The 18,369-nt window shown below is 43.3% G+C and overlaps 1 protein-coding gene across 1 annotated transcript; it reads right to left on the bottom strand.

Moving 5' to 3' along the window:
* Positions 1-14,064: 14,064 nt before the first annotated feature.
* LOC120023589 (protein FAM167A-like) lies at positions 14,065-16,688 on the bottom strand. Its single transcript, XM_038967623.1, has 2 exons — positions 16,249-16,688; positions 14,065-15,657 (listed from the first exon to the last, which is right to left on the bottom strand). The coding sequence occupies exons 1-2, from the start codon at positions 16,615-16,617 to the stop codon at positions 15,394-15,396; spliced, it is 633 nt and encodes a 210-aa protein (XP_038823551.1). The 5' UTR covers positions 16,618-16,688; the 3' UTR covers positions 14,065-15,393.
* Positions 16,689-18,369: the final 1,681 nt, after the last annotated feature.

Genomic DNA, 18,369 nt, shown 5'->3' with positions numbered 1-18,369 from the left:
AAATAATTATTTACACACCATCTCTGTGATGTGCACGACTGTGGGCCGTAGAAGACCACAGCACGACCCTGTTCCACTGTCAAATGACAAAGGTGTAGAAGCATGTGATGAATATGAAGCTCCAGTCACATCCCCCTCTCTTGCAGGGAGTGTTACGGACCACATAGATCTTTGTTGCGGTGGCAGGCTGCAGCTCTAGACTCTATAGCATGTACTGACAGGAAGTCAGCCCAAACATGTACAGGAAGTGCACTGAAATAGGCGCAAGTGTGACTGCTACAGGAGAGATTAATACACACATTAAACCAAATTAAAATTAAGGAAAAATCGTTTTGTAGTTTTACTTTCAAGTTCTAAGGTGACTTGTGTGGCTGGCCTCTTCTTTGTGTGCCGGTTTATCAGAGAGAAGCAGATTTGTGCTCATGGGTCTTTCTATAAAGATGTGTGACATTGGGATCAAAATTTCAAAATGGTTTGAAACAAAAATAAAAACGATTTTCATGCAGCTCCACATTTGTGCTCAGAGGAATAAAAGTGAATGTATGCAAATTGGAACATAACTCGACCTAAACAACAACAGAGGCCTAGGACTATACATCCTTTAAGCAGGGTTCTTAAAGACATTGACAAGTCAAATTCAAGGACTTTCAGGAACTTTTATAAAGCACTTCATTGTAATTTTCAAGGATCTCAATGTAATACAATTGTATTATTTATATAATTGTACACATAGGGCCTAATATAGAACCCCCCCCCCCAAAAAGCATGCAAAAAGTTTCAAGAAAGTAGGCCATTAACACCTTAAGAATAGTTTAAAAAATGTAGGCCTTGTCAATGCATTGATATTCAAATTATTCGTATATTCTAATATATGTGAGAATAATGTGGACATTGCCTGACTAAATATATTGGATGCATACATGGCGATTTTCCTGTTGCCTATGTGGCGGACGCAGGGACACATTAGCATTCATCTCACCATCGCTGTTTTTATAATGAGAAAGTGATCAAAAAACAGGTAAACAGTATTTGTATGTAAAGCCATGTTGAAGCCAACAGATGCTGTCTTCTTCCTCATAATAACCACACATGATTTTACCGCAACAGAGTAGCGCAATACCCTTCAACTGAAGCAGCGGGAAACAAACGAAAGTATCCACGTCTCTCACAAAAACATATCACAAATTAAATCGCGGTTAATTATAAGGGAGTAGGAGACTTATAAATTGTCTACAATAATTACAAGGACTTCTCAAGCACCAAATTGAGGATTTGATTTTCAAGATATGCCTAATCCAGTAGCCTAATGTGTTGTTGTCATATCTAGAATAATTAATAGGAATAGAATTGGGTGTTGCGCAACAGTCTATCCTACACGATTGTGCACACTAGACTCGGTGTTCAGTCCTAGGCACAGAAACATGAACTAATTTCCTTAATAATGCTTTCTCTGTTAAATCTAATGAGGCCCTGTTCTAAATCAAGCAGACAACAACAGATGATCAACATCAATTTGCTAGGGATATTAGATCCAACCTGGATCCAGGCACAACTGTCTTCACCAGTGTAATGAATGAGACACCAACATGTTCTTGACATTTCCTCGTGAACATCTTTTTTACAGCACTTTGGCTATCACAACAGCTGTTCATCACTAGACTGTCATTTGGAAAATTCCATCCTCAATCAGATGATGTGTGAAAATATCACACCTTAACTAATCAGATGGATACCAAATGTGCATTCAAAAAGTATTATGCATACTTAGCCACGGGAAGTAGGGGTGCTGAGGGTGCTGCAGCACCCCCTGAAAAATGAGAATATTTAAATATATATATATATATATAATAAAATAATCACAGAAGTAGTGCACTGGGTCTTTACTAGTCCTGTATAAGCAGGACAGATATAGCCACCTGTAGCCAGGGCAAAACATTTCTGAGATCTCTATACAAAAAACTGTTAAACAGCTAGATCCAGGATTTTTACAGGGTTCAAGTTCAATGTAATTTAACTGATTACTGCTTAATATATTATATAAACGACAACTTACACTGCCATAATTGCAAGGACAGACAAGTAATGTTTTATGTCACATGATTTTTTGACAAATCCTTCAAGACATGATAAAGGGTTAAACATAGGTTTTAAATCAACTCGTTAACTTGATTGAATATAGCTATGATCCCCCCCCAATATTTTCATGTAATGACATGAAGAAATTAGGCAGATTATTATCAATGACTTATCAACAGCTGGAACAAGTTGTCCAGTGTAGGAAATCCTCACTGGTACCCTCGTTTATAGAAAGACCCTCATAGAGACACACCATGTACATTTTCAGTTAAGAGTAGCAGTTTTCAGAAGAGTAGGAGTCATTGATTCAGTGTAAACATGTTTAATCAGGTTTATGTGGAGACAAGTAACATGCCTGCAGTAGCCCCGAGAAGCAGAAATATCAGCCAACAGAGATTGAACTTCACTCAACTTTCAAGAGCTGTGTTCACCAACCGGTTGATTTTCTAGGGGCTGTTGGAGGTAGTTGCACCTGATTCAGATGCCCTGCGCGCCGGTTAGTCAAACTGTTGCAATTTTGAACCATTTGATGTGTCTGAAGGCACAAACTCTGCCTTCCCGGCAGGTCCAGAGAGCAAATCAAGTGCACTGTAGGCTATAGGCCTACCGCTGGCCAATCGGGTGGCTCAGATGACCGTGTCTGCAGTAATGTACTGTAGCAGGCATAAAAGAAAGCTACAGCAAAGTTGATACTGTGAGATTTCAAAACATTTAATATAGGGCTGTCAAATGATAAAAATAATTAAATCGCATTAAATTCTGTAGTTAATCGCGATTAATCGCACATTGGACTGAAACACAAAAAATATTCTATATGTCACGGCCGTCGTAAAAAGCGGACCAAGGTGCAGCATGGTGAGCGTACATATTCCTTTTATTAAGAAGGACGCCAACAAAAACAATAAACAATACAAAAACGACCGTGAAGCTTAAGGGCTATAGTGCCACAAACAAAGACAACTACCCACAACCAAAGGAGGGAAAAAGGGCTACCTAAGTATGGTTCCCAATCAGAGACAACGATAGACAGCTGTCCCTGATTGAGAACCATACCCGTCCAAATATAGAAAACCAAATCATAGAAATAAAGGACATAGAATGCCCACCCAAATCACACCCTGACCAAACCAAAAAGAGACATAGAAAAGGCTCTCTAAGGTCAGGGCGTGACAGTACCCCCCCCCCCCCCAAAGGTGCGGAAAACCTGAACCTATAGGGGAGGGTCTGAGTGGGCATCTATCCGCGGTGGCGGCTCTGGTGTGGGACGTAGACCCCGCTCCACCACTGGCTCACCCCACTTTGGTGGCGCCTCTGGTGCGGGGACCCTCGCTGCGGGCCCCGGACTGGGCACCCTCGCTGCGGGCCCCGGACTGGAGAACGTTGCTGGATGCTCCGGACTGGAGACCGTCGCTGGAGACTCCGGACTGGGGACCCTCACTGATGGGAGGAGACGTATAGACAGCCTGGTGCGTGGGGCTGCCACAGGGCCCACCAGGCTGGGGAGACATACAAGAGGCCTGGTCCTTAGAGGAGGCACAGGATGAACCGGGCTGTGGGGGAGCACTGGAGATCTGGTGCGTAGCCTTGGCACCACTCTTCCAGGCTGAATGCCCACTTTAGCCCGGCACCTCCCGAGCGCAGGCACAGGTCGAACTGGGCTGTGGGGGAGCACTGGAGATCTGGTGCTTACCACGTGCACCTCTCCTTTTGGCTGCATGCCCACTTTAGCCCGGCACGTGCGGGAAGCTGGAACAGGCCGCACTGGGTTCTCCTGGCGAACTGGGGATACCGTGCGTAGAGCTGGCACAGGATAACCCGGGCCGAAGAGACGCACCGAAGACCAGGAGCGCTGAGCCGGCACAATCCCTCCTGGCTGAATGCCAACTAGCACGGCAACTGCAGGGAGCTTGCAGAGAGCGCACCGGGCTATGAGAGCGCACTGGAGACACACGGCGCAGAGCCGCATAACCTGGTGCGTGACTAGTCACTCTCTCCCCACGGTAAGCACGGGGAGTTGGCTCAGGTCTATAACCTGACTCCGACAATCTCCCCGTGTGCCCCCCCCAACATTTTTTGGGGGTCTGCCTCTTGTGCCTGCTTTGCTGACTTGCCTCCTCATATTGCCGCCGCTCTGCCTTAGCTGCCTCCAGTTCCTCCCTTGAACGGCGATACTCCCCAGCCTGCCTCCAGGGTCCCTTACCGTCCAGGATCTCCTCCCATGTCCAGGAGTCGCTTTCACCACGCTGCTTGGTCCTTTGGTGGTGGGAAGTTCTGTCACGGCCGCCAAAAGAAGCGGACCAAAGTGCAGCGTGGTAAGCGTAAATATTCCTTTTTATTTTGGAATGTCGCCAACAAAACAATAAACAATACAAAAACGACCGTGAAGCTTACAGGGCATAAGTGCCACTAACAAAGACAACTTCCCACACAGAAAGGAGGGAAAAGGGCTACCTAAGTATGGTTCCCAATCAGAGACAACGATAGACAGCTGTCCCTGATTGAGAACCATACCCAGCCAAAACAAAGAAATACAAAAACATAGAAAATAGAACATAGAATTCCCACCCAAATCACACCCTGACCAGGCGGGACACTATAGCTTTCGGCAGCTTTCTTCTTTGGTTGCTCTGACTCTGTTGCTTCATCAGGTTGCTGTGCAGGCCTCTCTTCCTTCAGCAAGTTGCTGACCAAAGCCCACATCTCACCCCTCTCAGGTCTGGGAAGGCAATTCAGGTCCTTAAACCTTGGGTCGAGTGCCGTGGCAATCTTCAGCCATGTGAGGTTGGTGTCTTCTCCACTTGCGTTTCTCCAGGTCTGTTGTGAATGTCAGCTTGAATCTTACCATTTAGACAGGGTCATCATCGGAGCTCTCCATCACCTGAAGGAGATGGCAGAAAGCAGGCAACACCACTGAGCAGGAAATGTACTTCTCTCCTCCCAGAAGTTCAGGCAAGTACCTGCAGTGAAAGATCATTCAAAATCACTTCAGTTAATTGTGAAAAACTTGTTATACATTGTCATGACGTTGGCCTATTTGGGTACAGCAAGCCACATCCCCCTCTCCCTGCCTCTCCCTGCCTCTCCCTGCCCCCTACAACTACGCTGCTGTGGTCAGAGAGAGGTCGTAAATTCCTGAGGAGAAGACCCTGCCACATGGCCACACAGTATAAGAGGCAGAGTAAAGTTTCATAGAGAACAAGGGAATTTCTTCCACCTCACAGAACTTGAGGTACGAACAAATTTCATGTTCCGGAGAAAGTATAAAAGATCGGTGAAGAATCCAGCTACGAACTGGTCCGTTTGTTACAACTTGGGGAAGCTCATGGGAGACGGTGTGGCCACATTACCATAACACTGTTTATATAATAGCCTCAGATATGAGGTTTACATCTAATTGTTGTATAAGATGAATGAGTGAGTATGATACTGTTTGTAAAATTGTGTAATATGATTTTGGACTGTTTAATGATTTGAACTAAATCAGAGGACCGCCCCTGAGCCCAGTTAGGGTCAGGCATCCTGGGACAGCCCCTTTTCTGCAATTCCGAATAAAACCCAACTTTGAGAAATTATCACCAGACCATGTTTTTCTCCATTAGGAGGGGACGAAGGTTGCAGACCATTGCTGAATCTTTTAACCATACCACGTGGTTAAACTCTTAGACCACAGGTGTCAAACTCATTCCACGGGGGGCCGAGTGTCTGCGGGTTTTCGCTCCTCCCTTGTACTTGATTGATGAATTAACATCACTAATTAGTTAGGAACTCCCCACACCTGGTTGTCTAGGGCTTTATTGAAAGGAAAAACCAAAAACCTGCAGACACTAGGCCCTCCGTGGAATGAGTTTGACACCTGTGTCTTAGACTATCGATACCGACAGAATAAGAACAAGTCTTTGATATTGATTACTAGTCTGCAGCTAGGAATTCGGTATCATTGAACGCGAAGAACAACAACCGCCGAAACATCCATTCTACAACAACACGAATGAATGTCACTCTGAACTATCCACTCTAACCACGACAGAGAGAGAGAGAGAGAGAGAGAGGACAGAAACTCTCCAACAGAAACTAACTTTTCAACAGCGATCAAGACGACACACTGAGCGTAAATATACGTATATATTGATTGCAATTGTTCCCGAATGAGTGAGCGTTCATGTGCAAAGGATTAGCATTTCAATTGTTATAATTATTAACTCTGTAGTGACTTCTCAGTCGACCCCCACTTCCCTTTGGTCTAACAAGCCGCCATGCCGGTTTAGCCCACTAGGGCACATTCTCCTATCATTTCTTGTAACCATATTTACTTTGTTTGTTTGTTTATGCATTTCTGTGAATTACTTAGTTAGTAATAAATAAATGATTTAAGACAATTGATGTATGGATGACTCATAGTGAAGACTGGGTTCGTGCAGATAACCAACAATTTACGACGTTTGGAATGAGACTAACGTGAGGTAAAGTAAATAATAAATTAATTAAGAAGACTATTAATCAGATATGAAAATATCTGAAAGGTTATATTGGGAAATTATAACTTTGTAATCTGAATATTTTCCTTGGTGTCCTGACTTCCTAGTTAATTACAGTTACATGATTATTCAGTTTAATCGCGTAATACTAATTACAGGAATCTTTGATAAAACTAAGTCTTCAATTTAATGATAGTAAAGACACGACAACATAGACTCTCTCGCTCCCTCTTTCTTACTCACACACACACACACACTTTTTCACAACAAATCATATTATAACACTAATAGAGAGGTAAAATATTACCTGCAGTGTCTCCAACTTCTACAGTTTCTCCAATTCAGCTGTGGTTGGCATGGTGATGTTAGTATTCTGTTGGGCCAGAGCATCTCTGTGGTTGTTGGTTTCTGTGGAATTCCATCTTGTTGTGACATCTTGTGCGAGTGACTACTTCTTTAGCCCATTTACAACTTGCTGTTGTCCTAGCTCTGCAGCGTTTGGTGGGCTGTGTTAGAAATGGTCAACAATTTCTGGACATTTGGCTAGGGCATTGTCGAACCCGTTGTTCTGTAGGGACACTGTGATGGACCTTTGGAGACTGTGTGGTGCAGGGCATGTGTTCAAAAGGCAGATGTCTCGCATCTGCAATCATGTTCAGTTCACTGTCTGTGCAAACGGTGGTAACTTTGTTTTCAATATTCCACTGCTTTGCTAGATCCATGAAATGCCCGGTGCACGTTTCAGCATAGTGCCTCTCTTGTCTTCATTACGGCCAGAGCATGTGAATGCAGTTTCCAGTTTCTATCGATGTGGTGCACAGTAACCCCAAGGTAGTTGTGATTACTGGCCGAAGTCCAGTGGTCTCCTGTGAGAGCAACAGCCGTTGCATGTTTCAACTCCTCCGCTTTCATACAGCTTGTGTATTCTTGTAACGACCGTGGCTCTCAAGGGTAACTCATACGTTTAGTCTTTTGATGCTATCCGAATGATATCCCCCAAGCATTTGTTCTCCACGATGTGGACTGGCCAGCAAGACGAAGCTATTGCTTGTGTTAGCTTGCTGCTCCTCGACTTGTCCATAGGCCGCTCGCGCGCACACTCTTCTAGCTTAACCTGCCAAGATGTCCTCCATTGCTACTTGTAACGTTACTTATAACGTACCAGTCAAAAGTTTGGACACACCTACTCATTCAATGATTTTTCTTTATTTTTACTATTTTCTACATTGTAGAATAATAGTGAAGACATCAAAACTATGACATAACACATAAGGAAAAATGTAGTAACCAAAAAAGTATTAAAGAAATAAAAATGTATTTTAGATTCTTCAAAGTAGCCACTCTTTGCCTTCATGACAGCTTTGCACACTCTTGGCATTCTCTCAACCAGCTTCACCTGCAATCCTTTTCCAACAGTCTTGAAGGAGTTCCCACATGCTGAGCACTTGTTGGCTGCTTTTCCTTCACTCTGCGGTCCAATTCATCCTAACCATCTCAATTGGGTTGAGGTCAGGTCATCTGATGCAGCATTCCAACACTCCTTGGTCAAATATCCCTTACACAGCCTGGAGGTGTGTTGGGTCATTGTCCTGTTGAAAAACAAATTATAGTCCCACTAAGCGCAAACCAGATGGGATGGCATATCACTGCAGAATGCTGTGGTAGCCATGCTGGTTAAGTGTGCCTTGAATTCTAAATAGATCACTGACATTGTCACCAGCAAAGCAGCCCCACACCATCACACCTCCTCCTTCATGCTTCATGGTGGGATCCACACATGCAAACACCAATTCTGTGTCTCTCAAAGTAGTGGTTTCTTTGCAGCAGTTCAACCATTAAAGCCTGATTCATGCAGTCTCCTCTGAACAGTTGATGTTGAGATGTGTCTGTTACTTGAACTCTGTGAAGCATTTATTTGGACTGCAATTTCTGAGGCTAGAAACTCTAATGAACTCATCCTCTGCAGCAGAGGTAACTCTGGGTCTTCCTTTCCTGTGGCGGTACTCATGAGAGCCAGTTTCATCATAGCACTTGATGTTTTTTTGCGACTGCACTTGAAGAAACTTTCAAAGTTCTTGAAATGTTCCAGAGTGACTGACCTTTGCGTCTTAAAGTAATGATGGACTGTCGTTTGCTTAGTATCCTGTATCCTTAGTATCCTGCATCCTGTAGCTCTAACTCCAAAAAGTTCTGGGACACTGTAAAGTCCATGGAGAACAAGAGCACCTCCTCCCAGCTGCCCACTGCACTGAGGCTAGGTAACACGGTCACCACCGATAAATCCGTGATAATCGAAAACTTCAACAAGCATTTCTCAACGGCTGGCCATGCCTTCCTCCTGGCTACTCCAACCTTGGCCAACAGCTCCGCCCCCCCCCCGCTGCTACTCGCCCAAGCCTCCCCAGCTTCTCCTTTACCCAAATCCAGATAGCAGATGTTCTGAAAGAGCTGCAAAACCTGGACCCATACAAATCAGCTGGGCTTGATAATCTGGACCCTCTATTTCTGAAACTGTCCGCCGCCATTGTCGCAGCCCCTATTACCAGCCTGTTCAACCTCTCCTTCGTATCATCTGAGATCCCCAAGGATTGGAAAGCTGCCGCGGTCATCCCCCTCTTCAAAGGGGGAGACACCCTGGACCCAAACTGTTACAGACCTATATCCATCCTGCCCTGCCTATCTAAGGTCTTCGAAAGCCAAGTCAACAAACAGATCACTGACCATCTCGAATCCCACCGTACCTTCTCCGCTGTGCAATCCGGTTTCCGAGCCGGTCATGGGTGCACCTCAGCCACGCTCAAGGTCCTAAACGATATCATAACCGCCATCGACAAAAGACAGTACTGTGCAGCCGTCTTCATAGACCTGGCCAAGGCTTTCAACTCTGTCAATCACCATATTCTTATCGACAGACTCAACAGCCTTCGTTTCTCAAATGACTGCCTTGCCTGGTTCACCAACTACTTCTCAGATAGAGTTCAGTGTTTCAAATCGGAGGGCCTGTTGTCCGGACCTCTGGCAGTCTCTATGGGGGTGCCACAGGGCTCAATTCTCAGGCCAACGCTTTACTCTGTATACATCAATGATGTCGCTCTTGCTGCTGGTGATTCTCTGATCCACCTCTACGCAGACGATACCATTCTGTATACTTCTGGACCTTCTTTGGACACTGTGTTAACAAACCTCCAAACGAGCTTCAATGCCATACAACACTCCTTCCGTGGCCTCCAACTGCTCTTAAATGCAAGTAAAACTAAATGCATGCTCTTCAACCGATCGCTAACAGCATCTGCCCGCCTGTCCAGCATCACTACTCTGGACGGTTCTGACTTAGAATATGTGGCCATCTACAAATACCTAGGTGTCTGGTTAGACTGTAAACTCTCCTTCCAGACTCACATTAAGCATCTCCAATCCAAAATTAAATCTAGAATCGGCTTCCTATTTCGCAACAAAGCATCCTTCACTCATGCAGCCAAACATACCCTTGTAAAACTGACTATCCTACTGATCCTTGACTTCGGCGATGTCATTTAAAAAATAGCCTCCAACACTCTACTCAGCAAATTGGATGCAGTCTATCACAGTACCATCCGTTTTGTCACCAAAGCCCCATATACTACCCACACTGCGACCTGTATGCTCTCGTTGGCTGGCTCTCGCTTCATATTCGTCGCCAAACCCACTGGCATCTACATCTATAAGTCACTGCTAGGTAAAGCCCCGCCTTATCTCAGCTCACTGGTCACGATAGCAGCACCCACACGTAACACGCGCTGCAGCAGGTATATTTCACTGGTCAACCCCAAAGCCAATTCCTCCTTTTGCCGCATTTCCTTCCAGTTCTCTGCTGCCAATGACTGGAACGAATTGCAAAAATTACTGAAGCTGGAGACTCATATCTCCCTCACTAACTTTAAGCACCAGCTGTCAGAGCAGCTCACAGATCACTGCACCTGTACATAGCCCATCTGTAAATAGCCCATCCAACTACCTCACCCCCATACTGTTATTTTTTTTCTATTTCTTTGCACCCCAGTATCTCTACTTGCACATTCATCTTCTGCATCACTCCAGTCTCTATCACTCCAGTGTTTATTGCTAAAATGTAATTATTTCGCCACTATGGCCTATTTTTTGCCTTACCTCCATTATCTTACCTAATTTGCACACACTGTATATAGACTATTTTTTTTCTATTGTGTTATTGACTGTATGTTTTGTTTATTCCATGTGTAATTGTGTGTTGTTTGTGCCGCACTGCTTTGCTTTATCTTGGCCAGGTTGCAGTTGTGAATGAGAACTTATTCTCAACTAGCCTACCTGGAAAAATAAAGGTGAAATAAAAAATCAAATAAAAACTGCAAGCGTTGCAAAGCAATCACTAGACTGCTATTCAGTGGAGTGGGTGTGTGGTCCAAGTCTGGGTTTAAGGGTCTCTTTTCCAAACTTAAAGGATAAACATTCAGCATGATGGGCCAGAAAAGGTTGAATACATTTGCCATTCTGGCTTGTTCAAAACAACTGGAAACTCGGAAATATTAGACTTCAGTGAGTTCAAGACAACTGGGGGGAAAAAAACGAGCTCCAACTGGGAAAATACGTTTTGAATGGTCATTCAACTCGGAATTCCAAGTCGGGAACTCGGGGCTCTTTCTAGAGCTCCGATCCTGAAGATCACTGTCGTCATGATTCAACCCTGTTTTTCCAGAGTTCCCAGTTGTCTTGAAAGCACCATAAATCCAGAGATTGACAGACTTTAATGACAAAGTTTGATGACAAAATTTGCCCACGAAGGACCGCCGCACCACCATCCTGTTCAAGTGAGTACAGCACAACAAGGTGAGTCCAAAAATGTATTGTATGCGGCTGCATAAATGATGTATTATGCCAGGGAGATATGTATATTGTATCTAAGAAAGTAATACTAAGTGCATGTTGTGTAGAAAGCTGTTAGTAGCCCATGTGCCTCACCCTAATAATATGGTCCCCTTCCCACTCCTAACTTAGCCTACTGTTCTGACTTGGTGGTGCACATGTAGCCTATAGCCTGTTTTAGAGAAATGTCATCATCGAATATTGTAAGAGCTTTCATTGTCTGCTTATATTCCCCCTTTATTCATCCTACAGTTCTGACTTGGTGTACAGGGAGATTACTGTAAGAATGGCCCATGTTCTGAATTCTGTCACTGTACATTTCAAAAGTGCTGAACAAATAGGTATATTGACTACGTCCGTCCTAGCATGCTCATTAATGTCTTAATCAAACTGACTGGTTGCCTCTTATCCGCTCGTCGTCCCCTTATGCCATAGTTTGTACATCTCAATTGTCAGTAGAAACCACATTTGTTTAAGCAAGTCAGCCATATCAGTTATGTTTTTTTTAAACGGCAGTAAATGAGTCTGAATGAACTGTTTTGATGATAACCAGGTGTAGCAGTGGCTGAAAAGAAGGCCCTAACAGTTTGTGAGCACCGTTTGTCACCGTTATAGTGGAATTAATGTATTGTTTAGTGTTGTGTTGCGTAGTGGCTTTGCTGGAAAGCATCGAAAACCATTTTTGCAGTTTGCTCCACCAAGATTTGCATGTGTTAACTTTGACAGCCCTAGTTTAAAACCATGACAAGAGAGACTGTCAACGAATACAACAAAGAGATGCTGTTTTTATGAGTGAGTTAATGTTTAAAGTTCTTACTCAGTACTGTCAACACTTTGTATTCAACATTTGTATAAGCCATAAAATACACGTTCTTCCTATTTCCACTCAGTGCTAAATAAAAATAAAAAGGGAATTATTTGTATGCTTACTCAGCTGTGCTTCACAAGTAATACAACAACAGATCTATTACCGGTGTGATCATATAGCCAGGTTTTCTCCAGATGTTACGCTTGGTATTCAGGCCAAAGAGTTCCATCTTGATTTCATCAGACCAGAGAATCTTGTTTCTCATGGTCTGAGAGTCCTTTAGGTGCCTTTTGGCAAACTCCAAGTGGGCTGTCAAGTGCTTTTACTGAGGAGTGGCTTCCGTCTGGCCACTCTACCATAAAGGCCTGGTTGATGGAGTGCTGCAAAGATGATTGTCTTACTGGAAGGTTCTCCCATCTCCACAGAGGAACTCTGGAGCTCTGTCAGAGTGACCATCGGATTCTTGGTCACCTCCATGATCAAGGCCCTTCTCCCCCGATTGCTTAGTTTTGCTGGCAGTCCGCTCTGGGAAGAGTCTTGGTGGTTCCAAACTTCTTCCATTTAAGAATGATGGAGGCCACTGTGTTCTTGGGGACCTTCAATACTTCAGAAAAGTTTTGATAAACTTCCCCAGATCTGTGCCTCAACACAATCCAGTCTCGGAGCTCTACGGACAATTTCTTCGACCTCATGGCTTGGTTTTTGCCCTGACAAGCACCTTCAACTGTGTGACATTATATAGACAGATTTGTGCCTTTCCAAATCATGTCCAATCAATAGAATTTATCACAGGTGGACTCCAATCAAGTTCTCGAAACACCTCAATGATGATCAATGGAAACAGGATGCACCTGAATACTTGTGTAAATTAGGTATCTGTTTTTTATTTTTAATACATTTGCAAACATTTCTAAAAACCTATTTTTGCTTTGTCATTATGGGTATTGTGTGTAGATTGATGAGGATTTTTTTTATTTCATCCATTTTAGAATAAGGCTGTAATGTAACAAAAATGTGTAAAAAGGGAAGGGGTCTGAATACTTTCCAAATGCACTGTATATCCTATAATTAATTACAATGGTTCCAATTGGCCTAGTTATCTCTCTCTCTCACGTCATTCATGAGGTAATCTCAGTGTAAACTAGTATGTCATGTCTACCCATTTTGTAGAATAATTGATGACATCGTTATGAATTCATCCATTTATGCTGTACCCCTTAGGGCAGGGATCATCAACTAGATTCAGCCGCGGGCAGATATTTTCTTGAGAGGAAGGTAGGGGGGCCGGAACATAATTACAAATCATTTGTAGCCTGCAAATGGAACGCAAGAAGCACAAACCGATATAATATTTGACTAAAACGTAATAATTTCAAACCTTTGCATATGATCACGTGTCTCTCTATAATGGGTGGAAATACTTGGGAACAGATTTCCAAAATTAAAATCATTTGGAGCTGATTTCCTGTTTTTTTTACAGTTTGTGCAACAATGGAAAAAATGTATTTTTTTATGGCTCAGAAAACTTGGGGGCGCAAATAAAACAACCAGTTGGGGAACCCTGCCTTAGGAGGTTTTCTGATAGGATCAGCTTACACCACGTAATTTTTAAGAGACAAACGCCTGATGTAGTTGAAGGAGGAAACTGCGCATTGAAGCTATTTCAGGATGTGAAAGGTTATAGCTGACTGAGCACTCAGTGAGGTCTCACGTAATGACTCAGGTCATTTACCCTGTTCTATCTTTTAACCTTTAACTAGGTAAGTCAGTTAAGAACAAATTCTTATTTATAACGATGGCCTACCTTAATGGACAGACAGACAACAATTTTCTTTTCTCAAGTGTATTTTCAAATTTGTTGCAATTTTTTGTGCATTTAAACAAATACATTGAAAAACAAGCATCTTGAAAACCGCTCTAGTCTGCCTCTAGTCATTTCCCTCATACATTAAATGGATGGCCTTGAGATATTCCTGCATTAGCAGAGTAGAACTCAGTACGTAATCAATATAAAGCACTTACAAATCTACATTTTGCTTTGTGTATATTCAGCAAACATTTTGTAACATCGATTAACACCCACCAAATCCTGTTCAACATTCACTCCCTCAAATTTCCCCCCAAAATTCTTTCAGTTTCTCCCCTCTCTTCCTGAGAACAATATATTTAAATACATCTAAAACTTTGATACAGTTTTTTACTTGGACAACATTGCAGTAGGCCAAGCCTATAATCTACTGTAAAGCACAATGACAGCACATTGGGCTGTGATCTGTCTACAACATCTGGATCATCTAAAGGAAAATAAAAAAGCATGGAGTACTACATAAGGCATCGCCTCCAATAATGTCCTATCACTGAAGCCATGACCCCATGGAGGTCCTTGCTATTTTTGGTCTCAGAAGAAGAGGTGACAGAATGCTGGAATGTGACCTACAGCTTCCTGGGGAGTGTGGACTGGGACTCTGCCAATGCAGAGGGGAGAGAAATGCTTCCCATTGGGCTGTCAAATGTCCCTGGTGGTGTGACTAGTGTTAAGGTGTCTGTATGAAGAGATACATACTTCCTCCTGGGTTGTGATTAAAGTATGGGACTCGTGTTAATGAGTGTTAGCGCTGTGACCATTTTTTCTTTGTCTGAAGAAAGACAATTTCCCTGTGCACCGCTCAAGAGACATCTCTAGTTACAGTACCACTATGGCAGTCAGGCCTATTCTATATGTCAGTGGGTCATCATAACTAATTATCTGAATACAGTGCAATTGATCTGACACCATGGCAATCCAAACTCAAACCATATCCATTCCAGAGCCACACCTCATCACTATCTTCCCTGTTCATCTACTCTGACCTATCAGTCCGCACCTTCCCTGAGGTGCATTGGAAAGGTGCAGCTTTGCTATGGGTGTATGCCGTGCGCCTACAGGGCTCTACTATGGAGGCCTGTGTCTCTCTCACGTCAGGGCTAGGGCACGGATCAGAGGAGTCATTTCCATTTCCTCCCACTTGGCTAATTACAGTCTGCATGCTCTGCCAGCCATTCTTCTTCCCTCATGTCATAACAGAAACCTGTGCAGTGGAAAACCCCTGATTACCCTGCATAGATTAGATAGAGGCTTTAATACAGTAAACCAAGCCTCGCAGGGTGGTATATGTTTTAACAGAGAGAGAAGCGTCGGGAGTTGATGTTCATCTTGGTGAGGCCAAGGTGTTTGAGGGGGGTGGACAGAGCAAAGGCAGCCTTCATGGGGATGTCACAGAGCAGGTCGGACTCCTCTCCACACTCCTCCAGCTCGTAGGTGGCGTCGTCCAGCATCTCCTTGTGGCGGTGACACACCTGCTCCACCTTCAGCCGGTGGATCTCCACACGCAGACGGATCAGCTGGCGTGCCAGACGGTTATCCTGGAACCGCATCTCCCTCTGAGTATGACGAGGAAGGGAAAGAGAGAGGGAAGAGATTAGCAATCAAATATCAATTCAAGCGCTCAATCCCTTGGATTAGGTTTTCGTCATTGATGTGTAAAGACACCAACACATGATCTGTGTTAAAAATTATTTGTTCTATTTTAGGATTTTTCAGCTCTGAAATTAACGCAAGGTTCATGTTGTTTTAGTGTGTTTGCATTGTTTTGGATGCAAAGATAGCACAAAGTCATGCTGTAATCAGAGCTCAACCTGAAAACAGGTTTATTTTCCATAGATGTCTCCATCACATGACACTGGTGGCTGGCACATAGACCCTGCACTATGGCACACTTGCGTCATGAGGATGCACAAACCAGGCAAACCAAACCAGTGAAACTACCTACCTGGTAATTATGTTTGCCAAATAGTCGCATTGTGTCCGATTCAAATTGACTTGAGTATTTTCATTGTATATCTGATTCTAAATATCTAGGACGTTATGCAGAAATATTGCAGCCTTAATTTCTAACATGTCCAAGTAAAAATAACTGAGTCAGAGTTGGAGAAAAAAAGAGACAATATCTGCATTAAAATAAGTGCACTCACCAGCTCTTTTCTAAGAAAATCCAACGCATCATCAATGGTATCGAAGCCACAGATATTGCGGATGGTTAGATCTGAGTTCTCATCCCGCATAATTTCAGGCAAAAACACATATTTCTCTGCAGTCTCTTGACTATTATCTAAACCATTTGGGTTCTCCTTCCACGGTCGGCTCTGCAAGCGCTCCTGCCATTCAAAGTAGGATGGTCTGCGGGTTTGCAACTTTAGTTTTTCGGTAAGTACTTTCACATTGTTCAAATCCTCCGCGTTTCCCTCTGCATCTCCTTCGCAGTTGTCCTCGCCTCCCAGCTCCTTGAAGTCCATTGCAAGTGCACTAGACGTTTTAAATGGATCTGCGTAAAAAGACATCATAGAGGCTGCAAAAACTTTTGAATGAGTTATTCACAGAGCAGGATATGTCCCTTGAGTGTTCAGTCAGTGGGCTTACCAGTTCTGGATTGGAGTGTACTGGTGATCCTTACTTTATTTATAGAGTGATAAGGATAAACAAAAGTTACCGCCCCTTATTGAGCGAGGGAGAAGAGGTGTAGGCCATGCAAGTGTGCAGCCTCCCTCAAGTATCCATGTGACCACACGTTGGTGAAAGAAAGAGTTAGCGGTGTCTACTTATGGCAGCACTCAGGTGCAACTTTTAACATTGGAATGCAATGATTTGATTTGACATATCTATGGTTCAAAGGCTTTAAAAAATCCTACTGGAAAATGGCAATGGGATAAAAGTGACATGGATTTATCCATATCTCTGAAACTTGTGAAGTTAAGATGACACCTAGATATATTTAGCATTTATATGGAATGTTTGTAATTAAAATATTTCTTATTTGATTTGAATTCTTTTGGTGTTACCAATTCATTTTTATTAGGACAGGTACAGTAGCTATACATACAAATTATGTATCAGTGCATGATCCTGGCAGGAACAGCTGACAAACTGTATAATGGTTTCACTTACTAGGACTGTGATATGTGGTTGTCTTACCTAGGTTGTATGTCGCTCTGGATAAGAGTGTCTGCTAAATGACAAAAATGCAAACGTAAACTCAGAAATAGGATTGGAATGTTTTCCTTTAGGGCAATGCCTCCATCTAGTGGTGATATTCTAACACGCACAGGGAATCATTTTGACTTGCTCAATAATGGGCTGCTGGTAAGATGGATGGGATAGCAAGCAGCTTGCTGCATGTTTTACACTATGTGTGAGTGAAAACATTACTCTCTGCCTCTCTATCAAAGACTAGGTCAACACACAGGAAATGAGAATGGTATTCACAAATGTTGACCAATACAGTGGCTTGCTTTAGGTTGGTGACCTGAAGTTACTAGATGAGTAATGTAAACTAACTAGTCTGGGATGGTTCAACAACAGCTAGAAAGAGACAGCTGATTTCACTCATAAAATCTAGTATGATTTTTATACATACTCAACTCCAATGGTCGAATTAAGCAATAAGGCCCGAGGGGGTGTGGTACATGGCCAATATACCAGGGCTAAGAGCTGTTCTTAGGCACAGTGTAAAACACGCCCCAACCACGAGCCGTTCACTCCTGTACCGTCGGGCACACTGTATGGGAGTATGAGGTCTGATGCCAACAGGCTCAGAGACAGTTTCTATCTACAAGCCATCAGACTGCTGAACACTTGAACTGGACTGACCACCTGCACTGACTCTCTGCACCTCAGCACACATGCACTCACGCATACTGATATACACTCACGCATACTGATATACACTCACGCATACTGATATACACTCACGCATACTGATATACACTCACGCATACTGATATACACTCACGCATACTGATATACACTCACGCATACTGATATACACTCACGCATACTGATATGCACTCACGCATACTGATATGCACTCACGCATACTGATATACACTCACGCATACTGAAATGCACTCACGCATACTGATATACACTCACACATACTGAAATGCACTCACGCATACTGATATGCACTCACACATACTGAAATGCACTCACGCATACTGATATACACTCACGCATACTGATATACACTCACGCATACTGATATACACTCACGCATACTGATATACACTCACGCATACTGATATACACTCACGCATACT

This window comes from Salvelinus namaycush, chromosome 28, assembly GCF_016432855.1.
Source record: "Salvelinus namaycush isolate Seneca chromosome 28, SaNama_1.0, whole genome shotgun sequence".
In the NCBI taxonomy this organism is placed as follows: Eukaryota; Metazoa; Chordata; class Actinopteri; order Salmoniformes; family Salmonidae; genus Salvelinus; species Salvelinus namaycush.
This window is presented reverse-complemented; position numbering and strand designations above follow the sequence as displayed.

Coding starts and splice junctions, on each gene's coding strand:
- LOC120023589 (XM_038967623.1), bottom strand. CDS start 16,617: ATGATGTCTTTTTACGCAGATCCATTTAAAACGTCTAGTGCACTTGCA. Junction 15,658..16,248: donor ATTTTCTTAGAAAAGAGCTG/GTGAGTGCACTT, acceptor CGTCATACTCAG/AGGGAGATGCGGTTCCAGGA.